Genomic DNA, 27985 nt, shown 5'->3' on the forward strand with positions numbered 1-27985 from the left:
GCTGGAGGTAGTCACAAGAATGGACTCCGAAATCTGGGAAGAGCATGTTTCTGTACTCTGTCAAAATGTTGCTACATATGAATGCATGTGGAGGGAGGAGTCCAAAGATGGTCTGAGCCTGGCTGGATGCACTCTGTTGGTGTGTGAGTGTCCTGAATGAAGCCTGCCACTCAGCTTTCAACTTTCTGTGCAAAGGGTGTCACAGAGGTTAGACACAAGGTGCTAACAGTTACCTCATCTTACTCAGAATGTAACAGACATGGATGAATTGCCATGAAGACAATAGTCAGAAAGGAGACAAGAACAGAACTGCAATTGAGTATTTTTAATCAGTGTGGCAGATATTAGCTCTGCCTTCCATACCTAAATGAGGTCTATCTATCACTGCTTAACTCTTTACATGACAATTTTTTCCATAGCATTTAAGGAAGTATTTCCAGTTATGAACAATATTCTTCTCCAGTGAGGCCTTATATAGAGGTTAAATATCACAAAATGGCACTTTCCTGCCTGTGATTTCTATATAATATTATTGTAAGATAAGAAAAAATACTTTTCTATATTTTCCTGACATTTGTTTTGCTTTTATCACAGTCTGTAAAGATTTTCATATCAGAAGTGCTAGAAACGGTAGCTGAGCTTCTTATGAAGCAAAAATACTGAGAAATATATACAGTATTGTGATTAGATAAGGCAAAACCCCACAGCTCAATTTATCTCTCAAGTTAAGCACATTTATTCTCATGTACTTTATTGCTGCCACATAAAAAAAAACCCCAAAAAAAGCTTCAAAATGTAAATGTAAAATTAAGGATTTTTTCCAACATGCACAATTTAAAATGCTAGGACAGTGGAAAAAAATTATTTTTCCTCATTGGATCGGTTCAGTAATCTATTTCTATTGAAATTCTATATGAATATTCAGTATGGATTTCTAAATTCAATGTGACATGTAACTTTCACTGCTACCTTGGTAATTCTTTACAGATGGTGTTAGAAGTTAAGAATCTTTTCTGTGTGGTGCGAGTTCCTTAAGATTTGGAGAATGACTATTTGCTTACTCATTTTGAGGCACATATAGCTTAAATTTTTATCAAATATGTTGTTTAATGCAAGTCTGTTCATTGAACTCTGAATAACCAGATCCAAAATGTAACTCTACCATCTATTCTAATTTATAATATAATTCAAGCCAAAGTCTTATTTTGATTTTAGTTTTGAGCAGAACTAAATAGCTAAGGCCTAGTTTTAGCTTTTATAACTCATAAAACTTTATGATCCTTTAAAATCTGTCCACAAGTATTTCATTTTCTGACTTCCTGTGGGTATGAATTTCCCACATACTCTGAAAAGAGGTATTTTTTATCTGTCCCAGACTAGTCTGCTTGCAGAGTCTGCATTACTCAGATCACATGCTAAAATTCTTCCATAGGCACAAGATTAAATGTTTTGCTGTATAGTGTTTGCATTCCATATTCTGCTCCAGTATTCCCCATTTCTCGTGCGCAGCTGCTCCCACCATTCCCTCATCAGACTCATGCAGATATTTGGTCACCAACAAGCCGCAGTAGCAGGAGGCTCATCTGAAGGTGGCAGCAAGAACACCTTTTTCACTGGCAGAGATGCCAACAGGATAAAGGTGAAAGTTGGAATAAACTACTTTTGGTTTTAGTAAAGCCTTTAATGCAGCCATTTTTTCAAATTATATGTATGAATAAGAATTCATTTAAAGGTGATAGCTGGCTTCCAAATACTGAGAGGCAGAATTTATTAGCTCAAGCGCAGGACTATGCTAATGAAATATTTAATGCTTCCAGGACTTCAATAAGTATTTCTAGACAAACCTTCACTGCCTTTTATAGATGTACAAGTCTGGGTCAGTACAGCTTCATAGCTGTCTGTGACAGGCATGACTGGATTGCATAGGTATGGTCTGAGACTGTCTATTCTGTTCTGTTCTTGTACTGTTTGGTTCAAAGGAAAACTTGTACCTGAGTAGGCTTTCTAGACCCCTCAGAAATAAAAAGAATTAATAATAACACCCTCAGATTCCTTTCTAATTCCCATGCTAAAAGAAGTAATGTTAGATTTTTGTCCTAAGGTTTTTCAGTTTTTATGCCATACAAGCCTGTATAGATTAAAATTGAAGTTGAAAGTTTTCTTTCACATTACTTAAATATGAAAATATTTCCATTTTATTATAATGAAAATAGCATTCTGAGTTGCTTAATGATTACATTCATAATAAGAAAAACTTAAATCCAAAATGTGTTAGATTTTGATTTTTTGTAAATATTCCCTTCCCTTCCCTTCCCTTCCCTTCCCTTCCCTTCCCTTCCCTTCCCTTCCCTTCCCTTCCCTTCCCTTCCCTTCCCTTCCCTTCCCTTCCCTTCCCTTCCCTTCCCTTCCCTTCCCTTCCCTTCCCCCCTGTTTTTACAGTGATCAAGAAAAAGAAAAAAAAAAGAGAATGAGAAGATGATTTATATATTTAATGTAAGATTGAGTGAAGGTAGAAAAAGGGAATTCCCATTTTGAAATCTCTCTAATTTCAGCCAGGAGCAGGTGGATAGTCACCACAGTTTATGAAGCACAGCTGTGATAAACTCACATTGAATAGCTCCACTCAACAGATGAACTATTATATTCTAGATAAGCAGAAGATTCAGGAGGTCATCAAGAAAATGCATTTCAAATATGCAACCTGACCTAGTTCAGAAACATACTTTTGAACATGCAGTCCCTGAAAAATTGGTATATTACGTGTTTGCATTACATTTTCTGTATTCTCTGTGTCCTACATTTTTGATAGATTTACATGTTCACTACACCAAGCAGAGTTAGCCAATCATAAACACTGAATATTAAATATCTATCAAGCCCTCCTATCCTGGGGTTATATTTGAAGCAGTGAGAGGTCCAGACACCCACAGCAGGCTTTGTTTGGTGGACATCAACAATGGCTGCCCCCAGACCGATCCCATTCCCGCAGATGGTTCTGCCCCCAAACTGATCTGATCCCACAGATGGTTCTGCCCCCAAACGGATCTGATTCCCACAGAGGGTTCTGCCCCCAAACCGATCCCATTCCCACAGATGGTTCTGCCCCCAAACTGATCTGATCCTGCAGATGGTTCTGCCCCCAAACTGATCTGATCCCACAGATGGTTCTGCCTCCAAACTGATCCAATTCCCACAGATGGTTCTGCCCCCAAACTGATCCGATCCCCACAGATGGTTCTGCCCCCAAACTGATCCAATTCCCACAGATGGTTCTGCTGAGGGTCTGAGGCTCCTGATGGCTCCTCCTGGCACTGCTGCCCCCCATGCTGATGTATGGCCCCTTGAGCTGTGCAGCTGTGACATCGGCCTTGTGTTTATGGTAAATGAATAAGTTTTCATTCTAACTGTGCATCTGCTGAACACTGCACAAGCCCCAACCTGCTCCTCAATAGCTGGTCAACATTCACAATCCAGTCATGAGGGAGGGCTTTCTCAGTGTCCAGTGGGGCCCAGCTTGAAGCAGGGGCAAGATGCTTACCTGTTCTTCACAGCCTGTGGACTCTCTAGAGCCATCATGACCACTTGGCTGACTTCTTGCATCCCAAAGCATTTGAAACCTGAGCGATCTCAAACAATTATTTAAAATTAAATGTGCAAAACTACATAAATCAAGCTGCTAAATGTAAAGCCAAACATCAATTTGACACGCACTTCAGCCATGCTGAAGGTAGCAGCAGCTGTAGTCACTACTGGGCTCTCATTTCATCTTGACCCTGTTCATTACCCTATGGAAAGATTCATGTTTCATTTTCCTACCATGCCAACCAAAATGTTAAGCAAGTGGGTGTATGGTCGTTAAAGCTGGCTGGAAGCACAATTGATTTTTTTCACTGAATATAAAAGCAACTTCTAGTCCAGTTTTGTGATGGGATCTGTAAGTCTTCTCTGGAATTCTGTGAGCACAGCTAGGAGCTGAGGTTTTGAGCCAAAAATGGTTTGGGGTATATTTTTTCCCATCCAAAGAAGGGAAATAAAGATCGATGTTTGTCTTCAGAATGTAACACCCCCCACCCTCCCTTGATTCTTGAGAATTTCTCTCTGTGAAGGTTTTTTCCCTTCCCCATTTTTTTCATTTAATTATGGACAAAGTCCTGTATTCAGTGAAGTTAAAATATAACTAGGACCTTGTGTTTAGATGACTGGAGGGCACTTAGCTACAATTACATTGACATGAGGGTGAATAAGTCTTCTAATGTGATCAAACCAAGTGCATGTTTGGTTGTTTCTGTCACTTAAAAGTTTTGCAAAATGTCAGGAGCTTAGGAGAGAGGTACAAAATAGGGACACAATACAGGGGGCTGTGGCAGGAGGAAGACATGGCGATGACTGTAAGATGACAGAAGCCAGTGGCTAAAGGATTACTGCTGTGGGAAGTTTAAGAGGTTAATGGCATGCAGCTAGGGATGTATGGAGTTTGCATGGACCCAGATCCCAGATCTGATCCAATTGCAGACCAGTTCTAAAGAAAAAGACTATAAATCAGTTCAAGAATTCTAGTGAATCGTGCTTTGTGCTCATGGTTTGTGATCTAACCAGCAGTTCTTGATAGAATTACAACTGCCCTGCTCACACTCACCTGCTATTTGCTCTGTATTAGGTTAACAATAGTAAATAAACTGTGTATTGGATTTCAAGCTGACCTGTTCATGCCAAATGAATTCGTCTTGCCCACAGGCTGTCCTAATTCAAAACAGATGGATCAATTTAAATTCTGTTGCTTCCATACATTAGGGTAATGTTTAGATTTTTGCCTCATCAATATTCTTCACCTTTTTGAAGGGATGCAAGGTCTGTTAAGGATTTGGTCCAAAAGGGTTCTCAGGTAGATGTGTGTAAGGTGGTTAAGGAGTAGAAGTGAGGCGCACTATGGTGATGTTGTACAGAACTTACCCCTGTCACTTGCAACCAGTTTAAGACAGTTTGTCCTTTTACAGGCACAACCTCCATTAGCATCAAAGGAAGTCTACTTTAATTGCAGGAAAGATGGTGTCCTTGTTTAGTGAAAATAAAATTGAAGTCAGAAGAATGATAGTATGATAGTATATTTCTCAGACAGCAATGTAATAGGACATAGATAGATAGAAGTTTTCCGTTTTTCCCAGACTTCTAAGGGGTGAAAGAATTTTGTATGCAAAATAGAGTTTCTCCTAGAAAGAAATTTTTACAAAATCAGGACTTCATGCCAGACTCTGAACAACAAATTTAGGCCTCTAAATACGCAGCCTAAGCTGAGCTTTTCAAAAGTGCTGAGCTCTGCCAACCCCCACTGCTCTTAGGATACAGCTTCTAAGGCTGGACATCATTTGACTGCATGTTCTTGCAAAGAAATACTAAGAATATGCAGTAGGTCAAAGTGGCTCCTTATCTTTGTGCGGCGATAAGGGCAGCTGCTCCTCCTAGGAAACAGTGTCTTGGAAGCGGAAGGCTGCACTTCTTATCATTCAAGTGTGTGCCATAAAGGAGTAAAAATAGGGACATTGAGGATAAGAAAGCTGAGACTAAGGCACCTGCTACCCACAGAAGGAAACTTGGGAATGAAATAAGTGAGAGTCTCTTCTGTTTTGAATACTGCAAATCTTCACTTACAGGAACAAATAATTTGCCTGTAAAAGCCTCTGAGATTACTGATATGAGAAAAGGCTTCCTGGATTTAGATTCCTGACTTTATCATGCAGACAACATTCCATTTACTGAGTTGTACTGAAGCTGAAAATGTCAGAGATGACTGAGAGAATTAGATTTCGAGAGCTGTTAAACATTTGCAGGACATTCTAAACTCCCACTGAAAGTCCTCTAGTTTGTGACCTAAATACAGTTGATTAAACAGAAAGTTTGAAATAAGGCATTGACATTGTATCACTGTCACCAGATAATGCATAGTTCATTGAATCTCACAACATTTTAATCCAGTATTCACTTTGCCATGATATATAATGCAGGCTATTTACAAAGATTGCCATTCTTTAAATGCCAATTTTCCCTTAAAACAAGCAGCAACAACAGCCAGCCCCATACCCTGCTCCAAACCTTGTTTGTAATGGTCTTCATTAGCATCACTATTGTACAGATTTACACAGGACAGAAAAAGGGGATGTTCCTATTTTTAGAGATTCAGCCTTGTATACTACCTGCAGCCACATTCTGCCACTTTCATCCCTTCATAGTTATATATCAAAGTGGGCACGCCAGCATCATCTTTATAAAGAATGGAGATTGAATCCAGTTTGGTTGGAACACAACAGGCCTTTGAGGCTTTTTTGGGATTTTGGAGATGCACCAGGGTTTGGACAATAGCATGTTTAGTTGGGGTGACGTTATCTGTCAGAGGGAAGAAGCAGCCTCCTTTACACTCGAAAGCCTCATAATCTTTTGGTGCAATGATCCAGGAATCCCAGCCAATCTCTTCAAAGTTCACATGGAGGGAAGTTCTCCTGCAGTGGTTGGCTCCAACACTTCTCTTGCTTCTGGAGGAATGTAGGTGGGATCCAGTGATGGCCTTTTCCTCTCCCTGCTGTTCCTCTTCAGATGAGGTGTTGTTCTTCCCTAGTTTCTTGAGCACGCTTTCCTGTTCGTGAACAATCATCTCACGGAGCTCCACTTTGGTCTCCTTTGTCCCATTGCTGCGGTCATTGGAGAACACGATTAACAGGGGCAGGTTTTTGGTGTCAGGGGTAACACTGACATCCAGCTTCCCACAAGTAAAACCACTCAGAGATTTAGTCTCTATAACAACCTCTAGCTTATTTTTAGTCTCCAGTCTGTCTGCCCTGACCCATCTTTTCACAGCGCTGGACACTTCGAACATCTTCCAACCACATTCCTGGATATTGTGGGAGACAAGGGAAGATTTGGTACTTTCTGGGTTTTCCCAGTGGCCATCATCTAGAACATCATAAATTACCATGTTGCCTTCCAGCCTAGAGAGAGACCCAACTTCCCTGTGACAGGAGATATAAATTCTCAGTTCAGCTCTGGTGATTTCCTCATATTGTGGAATAGAGATGTTGAAGAACAAAATGTGTTTCTGAAATGGGTTTTCTTCTGGTGAATCTAAAGAAACAACATCTGCAATAGGAGATTAAAATGTGGTTACAGTGCTTCTGACTGCCCAAGTAATTGATTTTAAAAGACTCAGGATATATTTTGGGGATAAAAAAAGAGCATTATACCACATAACACAGCATTAAAAAAAAAAAAAAAAGAAAAATTCTGTCTTCTGGCCAAGTTTCAAGGGCAGAGAATGAAAAGAGGAAATGGAAGTCCCTGGTGTTGGTAGTATTTTACTATGATTGCATAGCCAGGTGAGTGTGTGGAGGAAAGCATAAAGAGGCTGCCTAGAACAAACTGTGGATGATGGCGGGCAGTATTAAGTACATAAATAAGGCAAGTGCAGAGTTTTCAGATTTAGCAATTTGCTAAAGATCTTTTTTACACAAAGAATTTGTAAAAAACCCCAATGATTTCCTACTCTTTTGCTCTAATATACATGTATAAGTGTCTTTAAGAACTGGCTGTGCTAAGGCTTTTATTGTTGTCTTCAGAAAAGTATGAAAGCAGCTTAGACTGGAAGTTTGGGTAAATAGAAAAGTTTTTGAAAGCTCTGAATTGAACCTCCAGTCTCTATCTGAACTGGGTCTTGGTGATAAACAGCCTTTCATGCCCAGATCGCAGACCTGGTCCAGGCTGGACTCTCTGAGTTTGTGTGGATTCGTTCACGTTTGTTTGTTGTCTGCAAATCTATGTGCAGTACCAGCAAGTCTGCCTTGGGAGGGGCAGATATTTGGCTGGAAGATCAGACTGGTAGTATTTAAAAGTCATCCCTGATGTCTAGTTAATGCTCAATGTAAACTAACTGCTTAATCATGACTGGGTTTTAGGGCAATTTTAATTGGTTGTTGCTGCCATTTCTTCAGATCATTTACCCTGTAAAGTAGTCAGAGGGGAGAGTGAGATATGGAAACTATCATCTAGGTCCTATTGTTGAGTTTTCTTTCTATTTCAGGACTAGGGACACTAATTTGGGAATTTGGAGTTCTCCGTAGTGCTGTTACCTCTGTATGTCTATTTTTCATATAAACAGAAACTTCATTTCTCCCTGCTTCATTTTGTAACAAGGATTGCACTGACTTCTAACTTTTTTACTGCCTGATGGATCTTTTAAAAGTTTATTTAATGTTAGATAGAAAGGGATCTTGAATTTTTTTGTTGATATAAGCATGACTAACCATTTCCATATAAATCTCTGTCTAACCCAGAATTTTGGAGGAGCAGTGCTGGTCCATGTTTGGATCCAGCAACAAGTTTCCCAGCTGGTTGCCGTGGTTTTTAAATATGTACAGAGCCTACCAGAAAGAAAAGCTCTCTAGCACCAGTCTCAATTATAGGTGATCAAAAGTTTGCATGCTAACATAAAAACTCAGTTTGAAATATCTATGATTGAAAAACATGCTTCATGTAAACCTTGTTATTTGGTGCATCCTCTTAGCTCAAGCATTTGAGAAGAGAATATTGTACAGTGAAAATATCAAAGAAAAATAAAAGGTAACTTTTTTTTTAAAGATTGAAAGAAACTATATAGTAAGAATACAAGACAAAATTTTAATGTTTAATTTCTAAAGAATCTGTGGAAGTTAGGAACTCAGTTTCTTCTGAATTTTAAAAGAATCTGACTATTTACTATAAATTTACTTCTTTAAAACTGTAGTCCACATATTGAGGACTTTTCCTACCTTCAGTACTGAAGCTCCTTACAATATTGGATGCAGGGATGGAGGACTTGTCTGCAGCATATCTGTTGTATAAATCAATCATGAACTGTGGTGGTTCTTCTTTGGTCTTCACTTGTGAGGGGACTCTTGACAAATTCAAACTCCTCAGTAAATCCATCTTCATATTCTCCAAGAAAGATTTAAAGTTGAAATGGGTCTCATCTTCTGCTTCCCCAGGATGAAAGTGTGCATCAGACTTTCCCATACCTGAAAGCCTGTCCCAGTCTTCCACAGGCTTGCCTCTTGTCAAACAAGCAATGATGTTGAAAACAGACAGTGCAGCTAATACTCCAAAACAACACATTTCTTCTACATTTACTTTCTGGTGGAGAGACAAGAGGACAAGGATATTTTAGCTGATTGCCAGTCTTGTTTCAATACTGACAGAGGAAAGAAGATGTAAGGCAAACAACTGGAATGCCCTTTGCAAATCACTTTCTGGTGTTCTTTTTGCAGTCTGCTTCAAACCCCAGCCTCTTGTCAGTTGTCAAGCAGATTGGTCATACACTTGTCCTTATCAGAGTCATTGATGCCATGCTTCAGCTTCTGTTATCTAGCACAGCTCTTAGTTAATGAAGATTCTGTAAACATCTGACAAACACATGTGGCTGGTGGGAAGGACATTGTATATTGTAAAGAATCCACATTTCACTTTAGGGTCATCTTTGCTTAATTACATTCTTCTATCATTTCCTTGCCAACACAGAGAGAAGCTTTCTTAGGGACGCAGAAGTTTACACTGTTTTCAGCAAGACTAGAAAATACAAACCTAGAAAAAAATCATGCTATTAGCAAATAATATCTCACAAATCATTCATACAATCTCTTCACATATGATTGGAAAATGCCCCTTAGTTTGATGGAGACCTGTGATTCTGCAAGACATGATCTCATGACATTACAAACAACCTTAAAACTTCTTTCCGTTTATCAGCCAAGGGCTATTGTTTGTACACAGTGAAATATCTGTTTTGTGTCAAGTCTGCTTCATGTTGTTTGCAGGCATGTCCATTTTCATTCCTTTGGTGTATGGGAATTTAGGCTTGTTTTTATAGTATCTTATGTAATATAATTCATAGATTCATGATGGTCAATTCAGTCCAAGAACAACCAGTCATTTTTTAGCAGCCTCAAAATGAAGACAGAACTAGGCTTTCCAAGGCCACATGGAAAGTAAAAAGTCCTTTTGAAGATACAGAAGGTTATCTCTGAAGATATAGTGTGCATGAGAAGAACAGGCCAAGGCAAATGAATTTCTCATGATGTAGAAGAAAAACCAGGTTTATTTATCTTAATGAATGTATTATGATTTAATCTAATGATATGTAATTGCTTTTTCTATACTAATAATGCATCATTTTTTCTAAGAACTACTCAATTCATATTGTAGACATGCCAAAAAATCTGAAGAATATTGAGCTTTTACATTAACAAAAATCTCATTGTAAACATGTGGTCATTTTTTGGCCATTTCTCTTGTTTTTTAGCCGTGGATTCACAGCATTAAAAGTGATCCAAGACTTCTGCAATGCTTTCTTATTGTCTGTTCAAGTGATAACTTGAATCCAAGATCCTTGTTAATTATGTACCTATGAAAAAGTCAAAAAGGATTAATTTGCATTGATCCTGGTCTCTTGCATAGCAAGACTTATATTTTCTCAGGGCCTTTGTGTTTCCTCCCTATACGCACAGTTAAATTGCTTGTGTTTGGATAAACATAACTTTTAAAGTGCCAACAGACTTTACCTGAACATGCCAAAGAATCAAAAATGTCTTCAATTTTTGTAGCTAAAATACTATCACCTACAGCTAAAAACCCCTTCATGCCATGTTCATAATTTCATTGTGCCTGACGTTACCTTCTAGTTAGGAATTCTTGTAACTTTCTGGCTGGTTTAAGGAGTCCCATAGCACTGACATTTTCCCCTTTCAAAGTGCTTGCACAGTGTAATCAAGTTACTTCTCAGTTTTCTTTCTGATAAACAGACTGTTCTTTTCAATAACAAAAGACATTTTCTCTCCCTGTTTCATTTCTTTCTTTTTTGTTTCTCTTTCATAATTTGAAGGTCTTCTTGACAAGGTGAAACCTAGGGCTATATTTAGTTTTCTAGTGGCAGTCCACCAGTGACACAGGCAGAAATCACATATCCTTTGTTTATGTGGTTCACTGCTCCAGTGTGTATCTTTCCAAAGCTTTCACTGGCTGCCATTACATAGCATCATGCTGGGTGCTCAAATTGCATCACAAATCCAAGACAGCCACAAAATTTTTAAGGGTTATGACTTTCAAGGGTGCAGTCTTGCACTCAGTAGGAGCCCCTCCATTCCTTGACTAGGTACCTGAAGTTCTGTATCTGTCTACTTTAAAATTAGTTTTAATTACATAGAGTGCAGCTAGATCAAATGATCTGTATAAACACCTCTCTCCTCCTGCAAATACTTTGGGGGTTGCTATATACAGACTCTAAGTTCATACAAAAAGGTGTCAAATACTGTCAGGCCAAGTGTCAGCTTTGCAGAAACTTTACAATGAACAGTTTAACTCAGTGGAAATACCTTTTGAAGCTGTTCTTTGAGGTTTGGCAGTGAGACATTTTTAAATTAATGTGATACACAAACACATTAATATTGTCCGGTGGTTTATTTGAATTATGCAGCCTTGGCACGTGAATTGAATACTGCACAAAAACCTAGGTACACTGTAGCTGTTGCTGTTACCTCTGGAAATCAAACAGTGGCCTGAAAGAATTAAATTGAATTTGTTTTAGAAAAAAATGGGTTTTAACACTTTGCTGGCTAGTATCAGCTCTTTTAATGTTTTATTTCTCTTTACTCATACCATTTTCTTTTAGGGTTAGTCAGTGGAATTATCTTGACCTGTGTTTACCACTAGTAACTTTCTCTATAAACTTAAGCATTGAGTAGAATGGTTTATAGGATGTTCAAAGAAATAAAAAGATCTGTAGGAACCAAGACATCAGCATCCTCTGGCAGCAGCTGTCTGCATTTGTGCCATTTTAAATGCAAAGTTTCTCTTTCCAGAGGAAGATTGGACATCCAAATTCCAAAGATCCAGAAAGGAGTAACTTAAACCACTAAAAGTGGTTGAAAGCCTTTTTGCTTCATTGAAGAATTGCATTGAAGAATTGACCAGTACAGCTAAACTCCAAATGAAATAACCTTTACTAATAGGAGATGTGTATGACTTATGTAGCACGGGTATATTTTGAGAACAATCACGCTTACAGGTATAATATATAGTTTTGCAAACAGAACTTTTAATGCAGTCTTAACCTCTTGGAGCTTTGTAGTGTCCTTCTGAGTGCAGCAGTAGCATTTTTCTTTATGTCCTATTGACCTTAGATCACAGTGTGGCATCTCTTGCCATAATAGCTTGCATCAGCACATCTTGGAAATAATGTTTTCATCCAAGGACTAATTCAAGATATAGCAAGTATTCCTTAAGGAAAACAAAATGCTATAGATGAGAATATAAGCACACTAAGTTAATATGTCAGGATTTTCATAGTGATGAATGGGAGCAAGACTAGAGCTACATAAAAAGGTAGATTTTCATAGAGAGCAAAAATAACATGGATTTAAGATACTTTGAAAAATGTTATGCTTATGGCTTTTCTGTAGGAATGATGACTTCCTGACAACTTTTGATTTTTTCTTTATATGTTAGCATTACTCTATTAATTGTAGTTGTGTTTCTCATGATTTATAAAACCACAAGATTGTAAATTTTTTAAGGGAGATCTCTAAAAGCGACACTATACAAAGGTTTTTTTTCCAGCAGTTCTAGTGTAAATTACTGTAGTAATTTACAAAGTAAAAAAGTACTTTGGGAGAAGAACTGCAAACTTGATCAGTGATCTTTTTTTAGGCATAACTGGCAGTCACTACAGGGCACCATTTGTACTTCTTAGTCAGAGCTTCCTAGGAAGAATCAGCAAGAACTGCTATCAGAGTAACCTTGCAAAGCCTCCCATGCATGCTGAATCTTGCTTTTACGTATGTTAGCAGGAAGTACCACATCTACACACCTGTTGTCTGAGAAACTGCACCACCTGGGCACAGAAAACTGGTGGCAGAAGATACCCAGAACCTTAGTAGGATAGGAGCCTTCCAGGTATTTGTTCATCAGAGGAAGTGTGTTTAGTATCCTCCCCTTAAAAAAAGCAGCTCCTACTAGGACAAGGTAGTGCCTAAGGTTAGAGTGTTTCTTGAGGAGGAAGCACTCCATATCATAATTTGTGCTACCTTAGGAACTTCAGGTGTTTCTTCCATTCCTGGTCTCTTTATGCTACTTTATGCAGGTGAGTGAAAATGAAGTATGTGGCAAGTGTGTCCTAGAACACTCAGAGGATTGACAGACACCACCATGGGAACACCAGGTCTTAAAAGACTGCTGTAGTTAAAAGGCCACCATAAATGTATCAACAGGGGATTGTGTAGGAGTTAGAGGGATGCAGAGACTTTATTTCTATAAAGACTTCCAATGGAATCACTGCCAAATGTTTCCCATTTTGATGTTCATTGTTTGAAAAGAAAGTTAATGAAAGTTCTGGAAGGAGTTCAGAAGAGAGCTGTGAGAAATTATTTTAAGGCTTAGAATAAGAAATCAATCTATTTAAATCTTAGCCAAAATGTAACTTGACCCTACTCTCTATACTAAAAATACACAGTGAAAGTATTTTGGATAATAGATAAAAGGGATCTAATGAAATAGGTTACAGTAAGATCCATTGAATTGAAGCTAAAGCTCATCAAATTCAGTCTAGGATTAAGCCACTGCATATGAACAAAGAGCACTAACTTTTGGAACAACTACTTGTAGTCCAGTAGAGATATTCTATCACATGAAATCTTTAAAGCCAAAATTATGCATGTTTTTCAAAGATATTCCCAAGCTTAAAACAGAAGTTCCATAATGCATGGTGCAGAAGCTGCTGAGCAAGGTTCTTTGATCTGTGCTATGCAGGAGGTCGGTCTGGATGATCGCGGTATTTCCTTCTGTCTTTAATCTATTGAAGCGCATTATGACAAGCTTAACATGTATTTACAAGTTTCCATCTAATTAACAGAATGTAGGAGAGTGCGTTTATAGAAAAACAATCAAATATTTTTAGATACTACTGTACCTTTAATTTATTAGCTTTTGTTAAAAGCATGAAACAATCTAGAGGATATAAAGAATAATTTACAAAAATATAAATCTTGGTTATTTTATTTTAGTATTTCAACATATTACTATACTGTATGTGTTATTCAGAGAATATGTTTAACAACCTGAAATTATCCAGCAAACCAAAAATGTAGGATATTACATGTCTTTTGTAGAACAAATTATATATTAAGGAAGGATAACCAAAAATGACTATATTAACACAATGTTTATATGAAAACTTATGCAGTGAACTATACTTGCATCCTGAAGAAAATATACATTTTAAGCCCTTTATTACAGCATTTCTCAGTATAAATATGCATATTAAGAGTATGAGTATTTTAGGCAAAAACTTTTGATTTGTGTACAAAAGTGATATTCTAAAATAAGCCTGCCTTTGCAAGTTCACTTCCCATCTTCTTGGTTAACTGAAGAGATAAAATAGTCAGAAAATAACATATAAAAACATATTTTAGTCCTTTGATTATGGAAAACTTTACACTTAAATTTCTTTCTAAACACCAGGTATCTGGGCTAGGTGGGTTAGGAAGGTATCTGAATTACTGAATTCCTGGAAGATGAATATGAAAGACAAATGATGACAGTACAGCATCCTTCAAGGCAAACACGTGCATTGTTTTAGTCTTTCCGTGTGCTTTCTGTAGAGGAATTGGAGACTTGCATTGCTTCATCAACACAAGTGGATTAATTTGTCCTTTACAGCTTCCCAGAGCAGTCAGGCAGGATTTGTAGGCCTTGCTAAAGGTGTGTTTGTACGAACTTATCGGCAGGCACAAGTTTCAACTGACATATTGGGATACACCTTTAAAACAACATTTTTGTTCTCATCTAAGAACAGGACACTGAGTGAGCTCATTTTGTCAGGAACACAGCAGGGTTCTGGGATGCCAGGAATGATTCCTACGGCTTTTACGATGCTCTGAATCGTAGCATGATTTGATGGCCGGACAATCTAGAACAGAGAAGGAAATAGTTACAGCTTCACTTATAAGCAGTCACTTTCCTAGGTGGACTTGGTTTAAGCAATCAGTTTCCTACGTGAACTTGGAAAATCACAACAATTATGCAGTTGTTTGTTTCTCAATAAAGCAAATACGTCATTGTTTGAGTTACAGGGCCGTGAGCCAGTCCCTCACACTTCAGCTTTCCTGAGCTGGATGTATCCAACAGATATTTGGTGTTCCTTAGGCTACCTTCATAAATACCAGAGGAGGGCACTGGTGGCACAGCCAGCAGCCAGAGGTCTGAAGAAAAATGTCTCTGAATGTACCTGCTACATGCTGGAGGCAGACATGCAGAAGAAGAAGCCTAAACTGGGGCATGGTTCTCAGTTGCTAGATGCTATATTTTGTTTTCTTAACCTCTTGCCTGACTTAGAAAATTTGCTACGGTAAGTATTTCCAAAATAACTATCCCTATGTTCCAATAGAATTTTTTCTCATGTATGCTAACCTGAAATTAGTTACTTTTTCCTGGAGTGATCACTCTCTTTTCAAAGAGCAGAGCACTCCAGAAGTAGTGTACACAGGAGAGAGTATAGAATAATCAAGCCCCCTGACAGGGCCTTTCTGATCATAATTGCACGACAAATAGTTAATATCTGTGGTCTTTGTGTCCCTCTGCCTTCATCACCAGGCTTTTTTAAAAGGAAAAAGGCTGGGAGGCTGGGAAAAATATGAAGTTAGGATTCACAGCAGCTTTACATCTATAACCTGTTTGGGGTTATAGCCACAAAAACCATGGTTTTCCATTTCAACATGAAAAATTATGCAGACCATGGATAGAACAAAGGAGGTGTTTTTAGGATAATTCAGTTTTGAAACATTTGCATTAAGTGTAACATATCGGCAAATCAAAGGCATTCAGATCTTCCTTAATGAAGTCATTATAAGGAGTAACTATGAAATCTGTCCTTGACCCTTCAAGACAGTGTCCCTATGGCCAAGTCCCAACAAGTGACCAATCCTGCACAGTTCCTTTCTGTAATTAGCATGTTAGCATAATTAGCAGCAGCTTGCCCTCTCTTGCTCTCCTTCATCTTTAGATTTCAAAGCTGTCCACAGACAAGCAGCAGTGAGGTGGTCTCAGCTGCTGTGTGAAGTAGAAATCAGTTTCTACCCATGTTGGTCATGTCAGCATATGCAGACTGCAAGAGAGAAACAGGAGATTTGAGTGTTTAAGCAACTGCAGAGTATAGAAATTCAAAGAATCAGAGCTTCTAAAATTAAGTTCTTGATTTAGCCTTTATTAAAAACCTCCTGAACTGTTCCTAGCACCTGTGTTATTTTATGTTGTTATTTAAAACTGCCACAGATCACAATGTGCTACTGAAACAGCATTTATTGCTCCCATTATAGCCACCACTGCCCTCATGGCCAGTTACTGACTTAGAGGATTCCTGGCTATGAACCTGAAGAAGATCCTACAAGGATCTTCTCCCACTGTGCAGCCTCTAATATCTGCAAGGAACAAAGACATGTGAACACAGTCTATCTAGACTGAGCAGCTGTTTCCCAAGACAACAACACTAATTATGTTTTAAATGCCTGAATGTGGATATGCTATGCAGAAAAGTGCTTAGAAGGGAAAATGCTTATGATAGAGCAGTACTCTGTATGGACTCTGGCTGCCTGAGCCCTAAATCCACAGCAGAGCCAGACAGCACACCCATCCCACATCCAGCCAGGCTCTGAATTTTTCCAGCCCTTCTGGAAACCTGGCATCAGTGCTCAGTGATCATGGGCTAGGCTTCACATTTAACTTTGTCCCAATGTGCTAAAGTAGAAAGCTTGAAATAATTAGTTGAATGCCCAGTAATAATGACACTGAGGAAGTGCTAATGTTTTAAATGCTGGCTGCTAAGTTATATACAACACACCAGGTTCTATGACATGCAGGACTGGAATTTATTTGGTGACTGCAGCATTACAGCCAGCCATACATATAACCTAGTGCCCCTCCTCACAGTTCAGGGAATAGTAAATGAACTTACTATGAGAAGATTTGTACCTATTTGTACCTAGCTGTTGAGTATATATCTAAATCAAAACCTGCAATTATAAAGTGGATCTGCACAATGATGTACTGATACTAAAGAAAAAAAAATAAACCTACAATGTGATGATACCCAACATGCCAGGTATGTAATTCTATCTCCACAGTTCCAAAAGGGTACTTTGGAAATAAGGCGTCTGTTGTCCATCATAGGTTGACTGTGCAGACCAAGTCTTTATGAATAGCTTTAATCAGGCCTTTGGTACTCTCCTGACTTACAGCATATGTGAAAGAACAAATGCTTTCCTCGGTAATATAGAGCAATTCTCATGCTCTGAACTGAATCTTCATCCTCTCTTTCTTCCTTTTGAAACAGTCATTAAAAAAAGCTACAGCTTTCAATCTGCTTCTTTTTTTCCTCTGTTTAAAATACAAAGCTAACAAGTAGTAGACCTCTTTCAAAGCAAACTCAATCAATGAATGTGAATGATTTAGTTTCTCTGGTGTTTGTGTTTGGTTTTTTTTTGGAGGGGGGTGGATGTTTTGGGTTTTTTTTTTTTAGTAGGTTTATTTTCCTTATTTTGGTTTTTGGGCACCAAGATATTAGTGAAAGGAAATAATTATAATATATCAAGTAATTGCTTATATTTCTAGATAAGATATTAAGTTAGGGAGCAATATAAGCTTATTTAACTATTCAAGCTAGAAACGGATCCTTTCTCTTTTGGCCCTACCAGCTTTTGTGTAATGCTGTTTTGCTCACAAGAAGCCAGACGTGCTAAATGCATCTTTTTTGAAGGGTGGAGTTGTTGTTTGGTTGGGGATTTTTTATTTCTTGGGTTTATGTTGTTGTGTGTGAATAGTGCATTAGACTGTGAGTCTATGGCAAAAGACCCATATTCCCAGACTGTCTTTTGTTTTGGGTAAGTTAAGTGGTGATTTTGTTGCATGATCAATTTGTGTTACAACAACAAAGTAAAGTTGTATGTGAGTTTGTGCAAGCTTTAATTTTTGCCAGACCATGTGTTGATTTATATACACCTGGCTCAGCATTGGCCAGCTATCCAAGAACATGTGGTCTGATTGGTACACTCTACCATGAAATCTGGATTTCCACTGTTCCTATTAAAACTAGCTTACATATCTACTCTTCCTGGAATTAGACTACTTGTTTCAACACAAACATACATCAATCTACCTGGATGTAAAGTAGGGCAGATTCCTGTCTCAGAGCCTTGAAATTCTGTACTGTACAGGACTATTCCTTGTTTATGTGCCAAATGACCACATACAAAAATGTCAGTTGAAAAAATAATCAGGCCATTTGTAAGCAGAATTGCAAAATAATTACAGTTTCTAATTATGCAGGTTATGCAGTGCTTCAGATCCTCCCCTCTGCCTTTACTTGAAAGTCTTATAAAATCCTAAAAGTTCTTGTCCAACATAGGATTACCAGCCTTTCTACTTCTTGCCACAGAGCAGAATGGGAGTGAGAGAAATGTTTACCTCTCCACTGGCAAATTTCACACTGCTTCTATAGGAGGAATTCAGTATGCTTACTTTAGAGTGCTAGAGCCAATTTTGTGCCACTTCTAGAGACATTAGGTAAATCAACATTTTTGTTCCAGATGGATTATCTAACATTTTTAGAATTTAGATACACAAATATCATCTTAAATGGTATTATTGTTTTCAAAAGTGACAAGCAGTTTCCTAGGTTAAAAATACTTCAGTGTAACTACTCTTTATTTTTCTTCTGAAGTGTTACAAGTGGAATCCAGAAATATGCTGATAGAGTAGATTGTTTTAATATTAGCATATAATACTTCATACTTCTGTCACTACGATGAAGTATTTGGATGATTTAGTGTGTATAACCATATTTTCATAAGCTGCAAAAGTCTTTATGCTATGGTTTCAAGATGTAAGATGAGAAATGAGAAGATGAACCTGAAGTTTTTTTCCTACTCTTCAGATTGTATTTGAAGGGAAGTGGCAATCTTTTTGTACTCTGATGGTTAAGTTGATGGAAAAAATATTGTTTAAATTCTTCAGGTCAAGGCAACAAAGCACAACAAAAAAAGGTAAAAATCTAAAGGAAATTCCAATTAAAGAAGTACTTGGATAAGCAGAACAGTAGGCCTACTGTTTACAAGCTAACAAGAATAAAAAGGCATACTACCTTGGGCATTGGAAATTCACATGCACCTGCACAGTAGTAAGCATCAAATGATTTGGGAGATATGATCCATTCATTCCAGCCAATATCAGCAAAGTCAACTTTCATGTATCTTCTTGAACAAATCCTTGGCTCATTCCATTGTTTTCGCCTTGCTTTCTTCATTGTTTTCTCATCAAAATTTAGCACCTGAGACTTTTTAAGTGTTTCTGTATTTTCTTGCCCTTTTCTCCTTCGATCTTTGCGTGAGGCTTTTGGTTTCAAGGATCTGTAGGCATTCTCCCATATGTCATGTTTGTTGTATTTATTGTTGCTATAATCTACTTCTGGCAACTCATTGTTCTGAATAGAGCTGGCGAGGTACGTATCCCTCCTAACTCGAGTGTCAGTAGAAGCATTAGGGGACAGATTTGGGTCCCCGTCATTGGGAGGGAATGGATCATAACGCTGTAGGGTGCCTGCCACACTGTTAGGTTCAGAGATTGCAAGATCATTGGCATAAACTAGTATGTAAGGTAAATGGCTGGCAACTTGCTCGGGGAAGCCCTGGTGCTTCTCCCCAGAATCAAGCTCAGCACAGAGAATGAGCTCTCCAACTCGTTTTGATTCTTTTACAATGTGTGAAATGTCCTTTGCGTGCCAAGCCCCTCGCCTTTGAAGAAGCACAGTGATGTTCCCTTTCACCAGTCCATAGGCAGAATTCTGGTGAATGCTTTGGAACACCAGGTTGAGCCGTAGGAGTGGAGGCAGGTGAAGGAGGCGGCAGGATGAGTTCTTGGACCGTTTACAAAACACCTCCCGGTGCCGAGGGTGTTTGTCAGCATAGAAGTGAAAAGTGGCAGCAAGGATCATTTCTGAATCCTGCATGGATGTCAGATTGAAGCAGTACAAGGGCTTCTGGGCCAAGAATTCTGTAAGAGAGCAAGGAAAACATGGATGTATATATGAGACCAAAAACGGCAGTCAAATCTTATTTCCATTTAAGTGAATTAACAAATTTTGCTTTTCACTTACATCAAATAATTTAGTATAGTGAGCTTGCCACTTCAGCTTAGAACTATGGTGAATAAGAGGAGGAAAACAACTTAGCTATTTAATAGCAATATTACAATAGCATTGAGAGTGTCCACACATTGGGCATCTTTTGTACACATGAGGGATAAAATTCTTCGCAGAGATTTTTAGTTGCAGACTGCCTTTCATTCTAGGCAGACAAGAAAAGCAATCCTTGATTGATTTCATTCATAACAAAGGCTCAGAGAAGCTGTCAAATTTACCTGCAGCAGGGCTCAGAGAAATACCTTGCTGAAACCAGTACTAGCAGAAACCAGGTTTACAGTTAATATTCAAGATTATCTAATCTAAAGCTGACTGCAGACTCCTGAAAGATGTCTGGGTGCCAACTCTGTGGGCAACAGCTCATCATCTGTAAGTAGGGCACATGAGACATTTCATAAGGGGCCTGGCAGTAAGCAGTGTGACACATTTTGGGGGTCATTACTCCTCTGAGCAATCCTCCTTTCCAGTACACATCGTGTAGGAGCTTTGTTTAAAGCACTCTAAAACACACTTGGTTTCTAAGGCTGTGTTTAGATCTGAGTGAAGTTAGTGACAAATGCTATTGAACAGGAGCTGACTCTTAGAATTCAAACTCCATTTGAAACAGCTTCTTTTTAGCTAGTTGAACAGTTTGTGCTCAGCTTACATGTTTACTCTCATTTACAGTAAGACAAGCAATTTTACACTGATAACTGCTCACACCATCTTTATTTAAACAGTAGAAACTGCTCTTAGTGTGTTAAAATATAACCCCATCCCAACATAAAAAGATGATGCCTTAATAGTCTATCATTGTGAAAAGTTGCCTTTGTTTTTTTACTAGCTCAACAGTATGTAGGAAGGTGGTAGCAGAACCAAGAAGTGATTCCTGTTCTCCCAGGCTCACACCACTACTTAGTGGTGCATCAAAGGATTACAGTCTGTAAATTTGCAACTTTAATTAAACCAAGTGGACCAACCCTTTGGCAGCCCTGTTTGACATACCTGAAAATTCTCTGGCAGAAGGAAGTAAAAAACCATCCCAAACCAAACAAAACCCAACAAATGCAACAGCCAGGCTTCCCAGAAACATTTAGTTTTGTTTTTCAATGCACTACAGATGATGAGCCACAGAAATTTTGGCAACAACAGAAAGGCAGTACTGTTAACTGCCACCTGCTGGAACATTCTTTCTTTAAAACAGTTTCATTACAAAGAAGGAAATGAATAATGCTACACCTTACTAAATTGGTGGTTGCTGTCTCCCGGTTAGGGCTGCACAGAGCCATGATTTGGACTAAAAGAACAGTAGATTAGGGTGATCAAATCCACATAGGCAATTTTGGAGTACAAATGCTCAAGTTCAAATGTTCAAATGCAGTTTCCATCTACACCATCTGTATTTTGCTCCTGGTACAGTGAAGTGGAACAGCTTGCACTGATGTGATAAGAGCCTATTTGTTTCTGTCAGTTCAGGCAGGACAGGACTCCTATTTGCAAGCTTTTAGGCAACACTAGTCATATGTATAGGTGCTCATACTATGAAAAAACTTAAGGGTTTAGATTTTATTCGAGTCTTTGAAGCACAGAAATTTCACAAGGCTAATATATGATTTCTCAGGCCAAGGAAGAGAGTAATTATAATGCTTCCTGTAGAACACTAGGCTTTATTATTGCATGTTCATTTCAGAAGGCATATGCTTCTAAGAAGATGTCTATCTACTGGCTCTCTCTACCTGAGTTGTGTACAGTTGAATTTTTAAATATTTCTTTTAGTAGTAAAATGCACCATCAGCTCTGTAGTTACTGCTGTGAAGCACAAGCATTGTTGGGACAAAGACTTTTCAAACACCAGTGTCTCAGGGTTTCAGAAGGGAAGGCAACTTTGGGCTTCTGCCCTGCTTGCATGATCAGACAAATGAGCCAAATAATATTGATTTGTATTTGGTCAGCACAGTCTACCTGTGGGTAGAAAATGCTGATATTTTAGTTTTTTAAAACAGAATTACAACTTAGACTACTTTGATGCAAGTAGTGTGTGCATCAGATTATTTGAAAAATTAAGAAAAAGAATATAGTGCAATTATTGCCTTGTCCCCAAATCCCTCTTGTAGTCCAGGGCCTTATGTGGGTGACAGCCAGTATTAGCTGCTCAGTTCACAGAAAAACTTAAGTGTTAACAGGAGGTCATGGAAAACCATCCACAGTGGAAGCTCCTTCCTAACCCCTACTATAGCAACTAATAATGATCTGGAGCATGAAAATTTATTTTTCTCCTAAGTGTCTGCAATTGCTTTACATAATAACTCTTTGATTTTTAGACATTTTCATTAGCCACTTACTCTTCCCTGGAGTTTCCCCCTCCTTGAATATGATTGCTTTTTGGTACTACAGTTGACATAGGATAGAAATTAAGTTGAGGTGAACAAGAGAATATGAATTATTGTGCAATATTATAGTAAGCATTCCCTAAACCACTGTATGCTGCATTGTACTCTATACATGAGACTTAAGTGGAGGAGAAATAGATTAATGCAAAATTTGCTTTTGTGAGTTTCAATCCATCTGACTTGTCTAAATAGAATAATGAATGCTTCTGACAAAGTAGTAACAACTACATTCTGGAAACTCATGCAGTTCTTATTTTAAGAACTAAGATCTTAGTTACAGTCTGTAAGTGTCAACCAAACAAGGAAGATGTTTTCCAGAAAAGAGTTTGCGTTTCCTTGGCAAAGGATAACAAATGCATGGACTATCAACTAGGCAAACATCCTTTTTATTATTTGACGTGATATTGGGATAATGAAAGTCTAGTAATGAAAGTGTAGGAAGGAGAAACAATACGTATGTTCCTCCACCCTTATAATCAAGCCAAGTAAAACGGGGGAGAGCGACGTCAGGTATCTGTCTTGTCAGGTTTAGGCAGCGCAAGGAATTTAAGATGCCGAGCAATTTTCGGCGGTCCTGTAGGCGGCACTCTTCCTAGCAGGAACTTCTGAGGCTGCCCGAGGAGCCGGGGAGAGGACCAGTGCCTGGAGCACTCGCTACGAAGCTTATGCTCCGAGTATTTCTGAGCAGATCTTTCGGCCCAGTGCGATGTGCGCTGGGAACGGCGCTTCTTTTGCCGCTGGTTTGCATCCACAGCAACGGAGACTTTCCCAGGGGAGGTGCTCTCCGGGAAGGGAAGGGAGCCAGGGAAGGTGGGAAGCCTCGCAAAGCGAGGGGCGACACCCTGTCCGTCCCTGCAGGTAGCAAGGGAGCCCCAGCATTCACCCAGAGCGACACCGCCCGCAGTTAGTGACAACCTCGACGCAACCCCGTCACTTTAAAGCGAAAGAGGAGCGAGGGGGCTCCGGCGGTGTCCCCCGCGCCCGGCCCGTCTTACCCGGCCTGGCTTTGAAGCTGCGGACCGTGTTGCCGTCGCCGGGCCGGCTCCCTTCCCGGTTGTACTTCTCGTAGAGCTTAAGCATGTGGACAGCTACCATGTCCTGAGCGATGCTGCCCAGCCCAGGGGGCGGCGGAGAGCCGCGCCGGGGGTCGCGGCCGGGGGCGGACGAGGCCGGGCCGGCCGGCGGCTGGACGGGGCAGGCGGGCGGGCTGCCGGCGCCCTCCCCCTCAGGCGAGCGGCAGCCCCCATGGCCCAGGGCCCACAGCAGGAGGCAGCAGGTCAGGCGGGCGGCCATCGGGGGATGCTGCGGGCGGCTGGCCGGGCGCGGAGCGGCGGCGGCTGGGTCGCTGCCTGCGTCTGGGTCTCCCGGTTGGCCCTGCCGCACCGGGGCGAGGGGGCGGCGGGACCAGGGAGGAGGAGGGAGGGTGGGGGCGGCCCCCCCCCGCCGCTGATGCCGCCTCCGCCGGGCCAATCCCCGGGCCCGGGGGCGAGGAGCTGCGGGCCGGGGGCGGCGGAGCGGGGGCAGCTCCAGCGCTCCGGGTGCGGGGGGCTGCGGGAGGGGACGCTGCCTGTCCCCGACGTGGGGCTTCCCCGCTCCTTACAGCGTAGCGGGAAAAGGACCTAAATTAATTAGCGGCCAGCTGCTGATGAGAGACACATGTCACCGCCGCCGCTGCGGCATGGGGCGCTGCGGCAGGACGGCACCTTGGCTGCTTGCGCCGGCCGGGAGGCGGGGGGGATGGACAATAATTCCTGAAAGATAGAAGCGATAGATAGCAATCAGGGCGGGCCGGCGGTGAGGGCACGGAAGGGTGAGTGGGAGGCAGGGGCAGCGGCAGCATGACACGGGAAGGGTGTGTGATGTACGTGCCGAAAGTGTAAGAGTGGTTGCTGTTTCCCCTTTGCTGGCAGAACTGACAGTGCTGTCTTGTGAAGCCAACGCTGTGAATAGTGTTTATTTCAAGGACCCCTGAGAAAAGAGAAGCCCCCGTGGGTCCGTACTCTGGAAGAGCCAGTGTGAGCTAGCCGGGAGTGCAGCAAGGGTCACCGATAATTCCCAGCAGATACTTAAATGGTCGGGGTTAAAGGGGCTGTGCATGGGTAAACTTTCGTCATTGGACTGTTTCTATGTGTGGTTTGAAGGAGGAGAATACTGGTGTGAATTTCTGAAGGATTTACATGGCTTAGGTCGGAGGGGGTTGATTTCAAAGTGAATGGTGCGTGTTGCACTTATTCTTCATGTGACACAGGTAGTTCTGAATCATAGTCATCCAGAGGGTATAAATGCTGGTGTAATGAATAGCAGTTTTAAAGACAACCTGTAAGGAGAGGGGTATATTTTAAGGGAATTTTAAATTTCTGCCTTCTTTTTAAAACCTTTATCTCTAGTAGCCAAGACAGTTACTTTTCTTGGAGATTATACAAAGCAATAATTGAAAATTTGTTGGAAAAAGCTACTGTTGCTGTGTATAACACAACTCTTTTGTGCTTTTCTCTCTTAACCTTGGAGTGTCAAGTCTGAGCAGATACCATTGAAAGCCTCTGAACCACAAGTTTGTAGTTTTTGGATCATAGCAAAGAAAGGTTTGATTGATTTTTAAAATTAGCACCAGGCCTCATTGCTCTGTGCCCTTTGAATGTGTGAAACAAACAATTTGCAAATACAAATTTGCCCAAATGTACATTGCTAAAGTATCAAACCTCCTATTAATTAATCTTTGCTTATAAGTAAGCCAAACTACCCTTTGATGCTTTTTTTTTTTTCTCCATGGTAGCATGCTCATGACCTCCACTGGGGGTGTGAGCGAACCCTTTGTTGTTTGTGGTTTTTGTCTGTACTGTTTCTATACAATCAAGGTCCTGTGAAAAGGAGGAAGAGGCAGCAGGAGGTAGAAACAAGCTGGGCTATTTTGGACCAATGTCCCATTAAAATGTTCTCCCTCTCCTTAACTCACTCCAAACTTCTATTCAGGCATACACTTTGTATCAGTCTTTAACCTGCACTAAAACCTGTAGGACACTGATACTTTGACATTGTTGGGAAAGAATTGAAGAATCAACCAGGGATGGCTAATATTTCTTGCCTTATTTTATTGCAGAACAGCAGGAATTCAAAGTCTTTAAAGCTCTGGTACTTTGACTCTTTTATGCAGCTGAGATGATGAAATAAAAATGTGTTTGGTAAAGGAATTCAAATTAGCACTGGGTCACATAATTCCCCCGTTCTGAATATGGCCAATCAATGGCATCTCTAAGGCATCTAGAGGCAAGAGCTATGCAATTTCTGCTCATGCAGAATAATATTCCTAGCGTGGAAATTTCTGCTAATTAAAGCTCTTGCCAAGTAGAGTCTTTTTTCTTTTTTCTTTTTCTTTTTTTCTTTTCTTCTTCCCTTCTTAAATAGCTTAAGTCAAAGCTTTGCAAGCCAGGACTTGGAGAAAGTCTCCTTATAGTTAGAACAGTGCATTCAAGATTTTAAACTGCAGATCTAAGTTTCCTGCTAAAATAATTGTGATATAAATAGTGTTACATACCTTTAATAACAGCTTATATGTGAAAAAGAAACCAAATAATGTTTTCTTATGGAATTAGTGATATCTTCACAAAGGAACTATTGTGACCTGTGGTGGTATTTTGTTGTAGGAAATACACAGGAAATATACAAAAAGGGATATAGAGCACACGGAGTAGTATCTATTCTTCTTGTTCTATGGTAAAATAAATTATCAACTCCCTTTAGGATTATATCTATGTATATTAAAATAATTTTGCTTGACTCTTTTATTTTTAATAATAAAGTCAGTAGCAGAGATAATAAAGCTTAAAACTCCAGGGAAGTTAATGAAACATAAATTATTATTGAATTTGGGCTTCAGTCCAAATTTCCGGCTACTACTTATTGTAGGGCAGCTCATTCATTTTTCACTCAGAAAAATCCCTCGCTATGTGTAATGCTACACAATTAGCTAGGACCATTCCTTAACTATATAACTTATTAATTAGAAGTTAGCTGTGTGAAATGCAGTGGTCTGCAGGTTCTCATAGAATTTGGTGGCAGAACTTTACAAAGCCTTTTCACATTCCTTCCAAAATCACATAGTGTGGCAAGGATGTTATATGGTCAGTGATGTATGGTCAGTAAAATGGGCTTTTGCATTTAGTTCAGTTTTCCTAAACAATAGTGAAATTATTTTAATACCACAGAAAGAACAAAGTGGTGTTTAGGTATTGGAGGAAGCAGAATGCTCAGAGTTGATCCAGAGTTCTGGAAGGGTTTTAATGCTGAGAGAAGAGTTTGGTATATCAGGCAGGGAAAGCTTTGCCTATTGTTGGCAGGGAAAGATTTTCCTCTTAAGAAGCACCTCTAGTTCTCTCAGTCCATCCCATCAGCTCAAGAACAACCTCTCACCTTGGATTTCCATTCTGGATCCACGATCTCACATACTCCAGTCTGTCACAAGAATAAACTTTCCCCCTGACAGTCCCCCCATCCTTCATCCTTAGTGACAAAAGTTTATTTTGTCTATCTTGCTAAGAAGCAAAAATTACCTCTATTCTCATCCCACCACACTGCAATGATCATCATTACAGAAACTAAGGAATTAGGGTGCACGGATGAAGTGTAATTTGTCATAATTTGTCAAAATTGCTCATATGCTCTGTGGTCTAGTGGTGTCTGTGGGTTTTCATTGGCTACCAGAAATCTCTATCATTTGCTAGATGTGTGGAGGAGGATTTCACTCCCTGAGGGTGGTTGAGTGAAGTAGAGAGCCCCTTCCCATTCCAGTTCCACCGGCAGTGGTAGCATTGTTCAGCTCAGGATTAGCATTTCGCAAGTCTGGGGTTAGTTTCAGTTTCTCTTTACTCAATTGGCTTGTACCAAGCATTGCTGCATTAATAATTGCTTATCTCCATCAGTAGTGGAAATGTTGTATCTGTTGCTTTTCTGGTTTTATCTCACTGACAGTCCAGGATTTTTTCTTCCATATTAGAAGACTTTCAGAACATGTATTTTTGACAGGTCTCAGGAGCCAAAGATGTGTGTTTCTATCTTGAGGTCCACCATTTTTGCTTGTAATAAGGATAGTATGGAAAACTATCAGACAAGCATTTCCCATTCTGTTGCTACCCAGAAGTCACCAGCCTCTGTGGGAGGATTTTCTCCATGCATAGGTTACCAAGTGCAAAGGTATCAGCTGGTATTTTCAGAAGTAGCAATTCTGTGATTTTACCACGTACTGACCATGTTTTGATTTGTTGTTTTTTGGGTTTGTTTTGTTTTGTTTTGTTTTTGTTACAGCAGGCACTTTCAACTTTTCAATGGCCTATGCACCACCATGCAGAGTCATTCAGGAAGAAATTTT

At 39.8% G+C, this 27985-nt stretch overlaps 2 protein-coding genes across 2 annotated transcripts; both read right to left on the minus strand.

Moving 5' to 3' along the window:
* Positions 1-6184: 6184 nt before the first annotated feature.
* On the minus strand, positions 6185-9132 carry GDF2 (growth differentiation factor 2). Its single transcript, XM_058029543.1, has 2 exons — positions 8790-9132; positions 6185-7125 (listed from the first exon to the last, which is right to left on the minus strand). The coding sequence occupies exons 1-2, from the start codon at positions 9130-9132 to the stop codon at positions 6185-6187; spliced, it is 1284 nt and encodes a 427-aa protein (XP_057885526.1).
* A 4913-nt stretch (positions 9133-14045) lies between these two features.
* On the minus strand, positions 14046-23941 carry GDF10 (growth differentiation factor 10). Its single transcript, XM_058029197.1, has 3 exons — positions 23619-23941; positions 19199-20106; positions 14046-14974 (listed from the first exon to the last, which is right to left on the minus strand). The coding sequence occupies exons 1-3, from the start codon at positions 23914-23916 to the stop codon at positions 14783-14785; spliced, it is 1398 nt and encodes a 465-aa protein (XP_057885180.1). The 5' UTR covers positions 23917-23941; the 3' UTR covers positions 14046-14782.
* Positions 23942-27985: the final 4044 nt, after the last annotated feature.

Source organism: Melospiza georgiana, chromosome 8 (assembly GCF_028018845.1).
Source record: "Melospiza georgiana isolate bMelGeo1 chromosome 8, bMelGeo1.pri, whole genome shotgun sequence".
NCBI classification, from domain to species: Eukaryota; Metazoa; Chordata; class Aves; order Passeriformes; family Passerellidae; genus Melospiza; species Melospiza georgiana.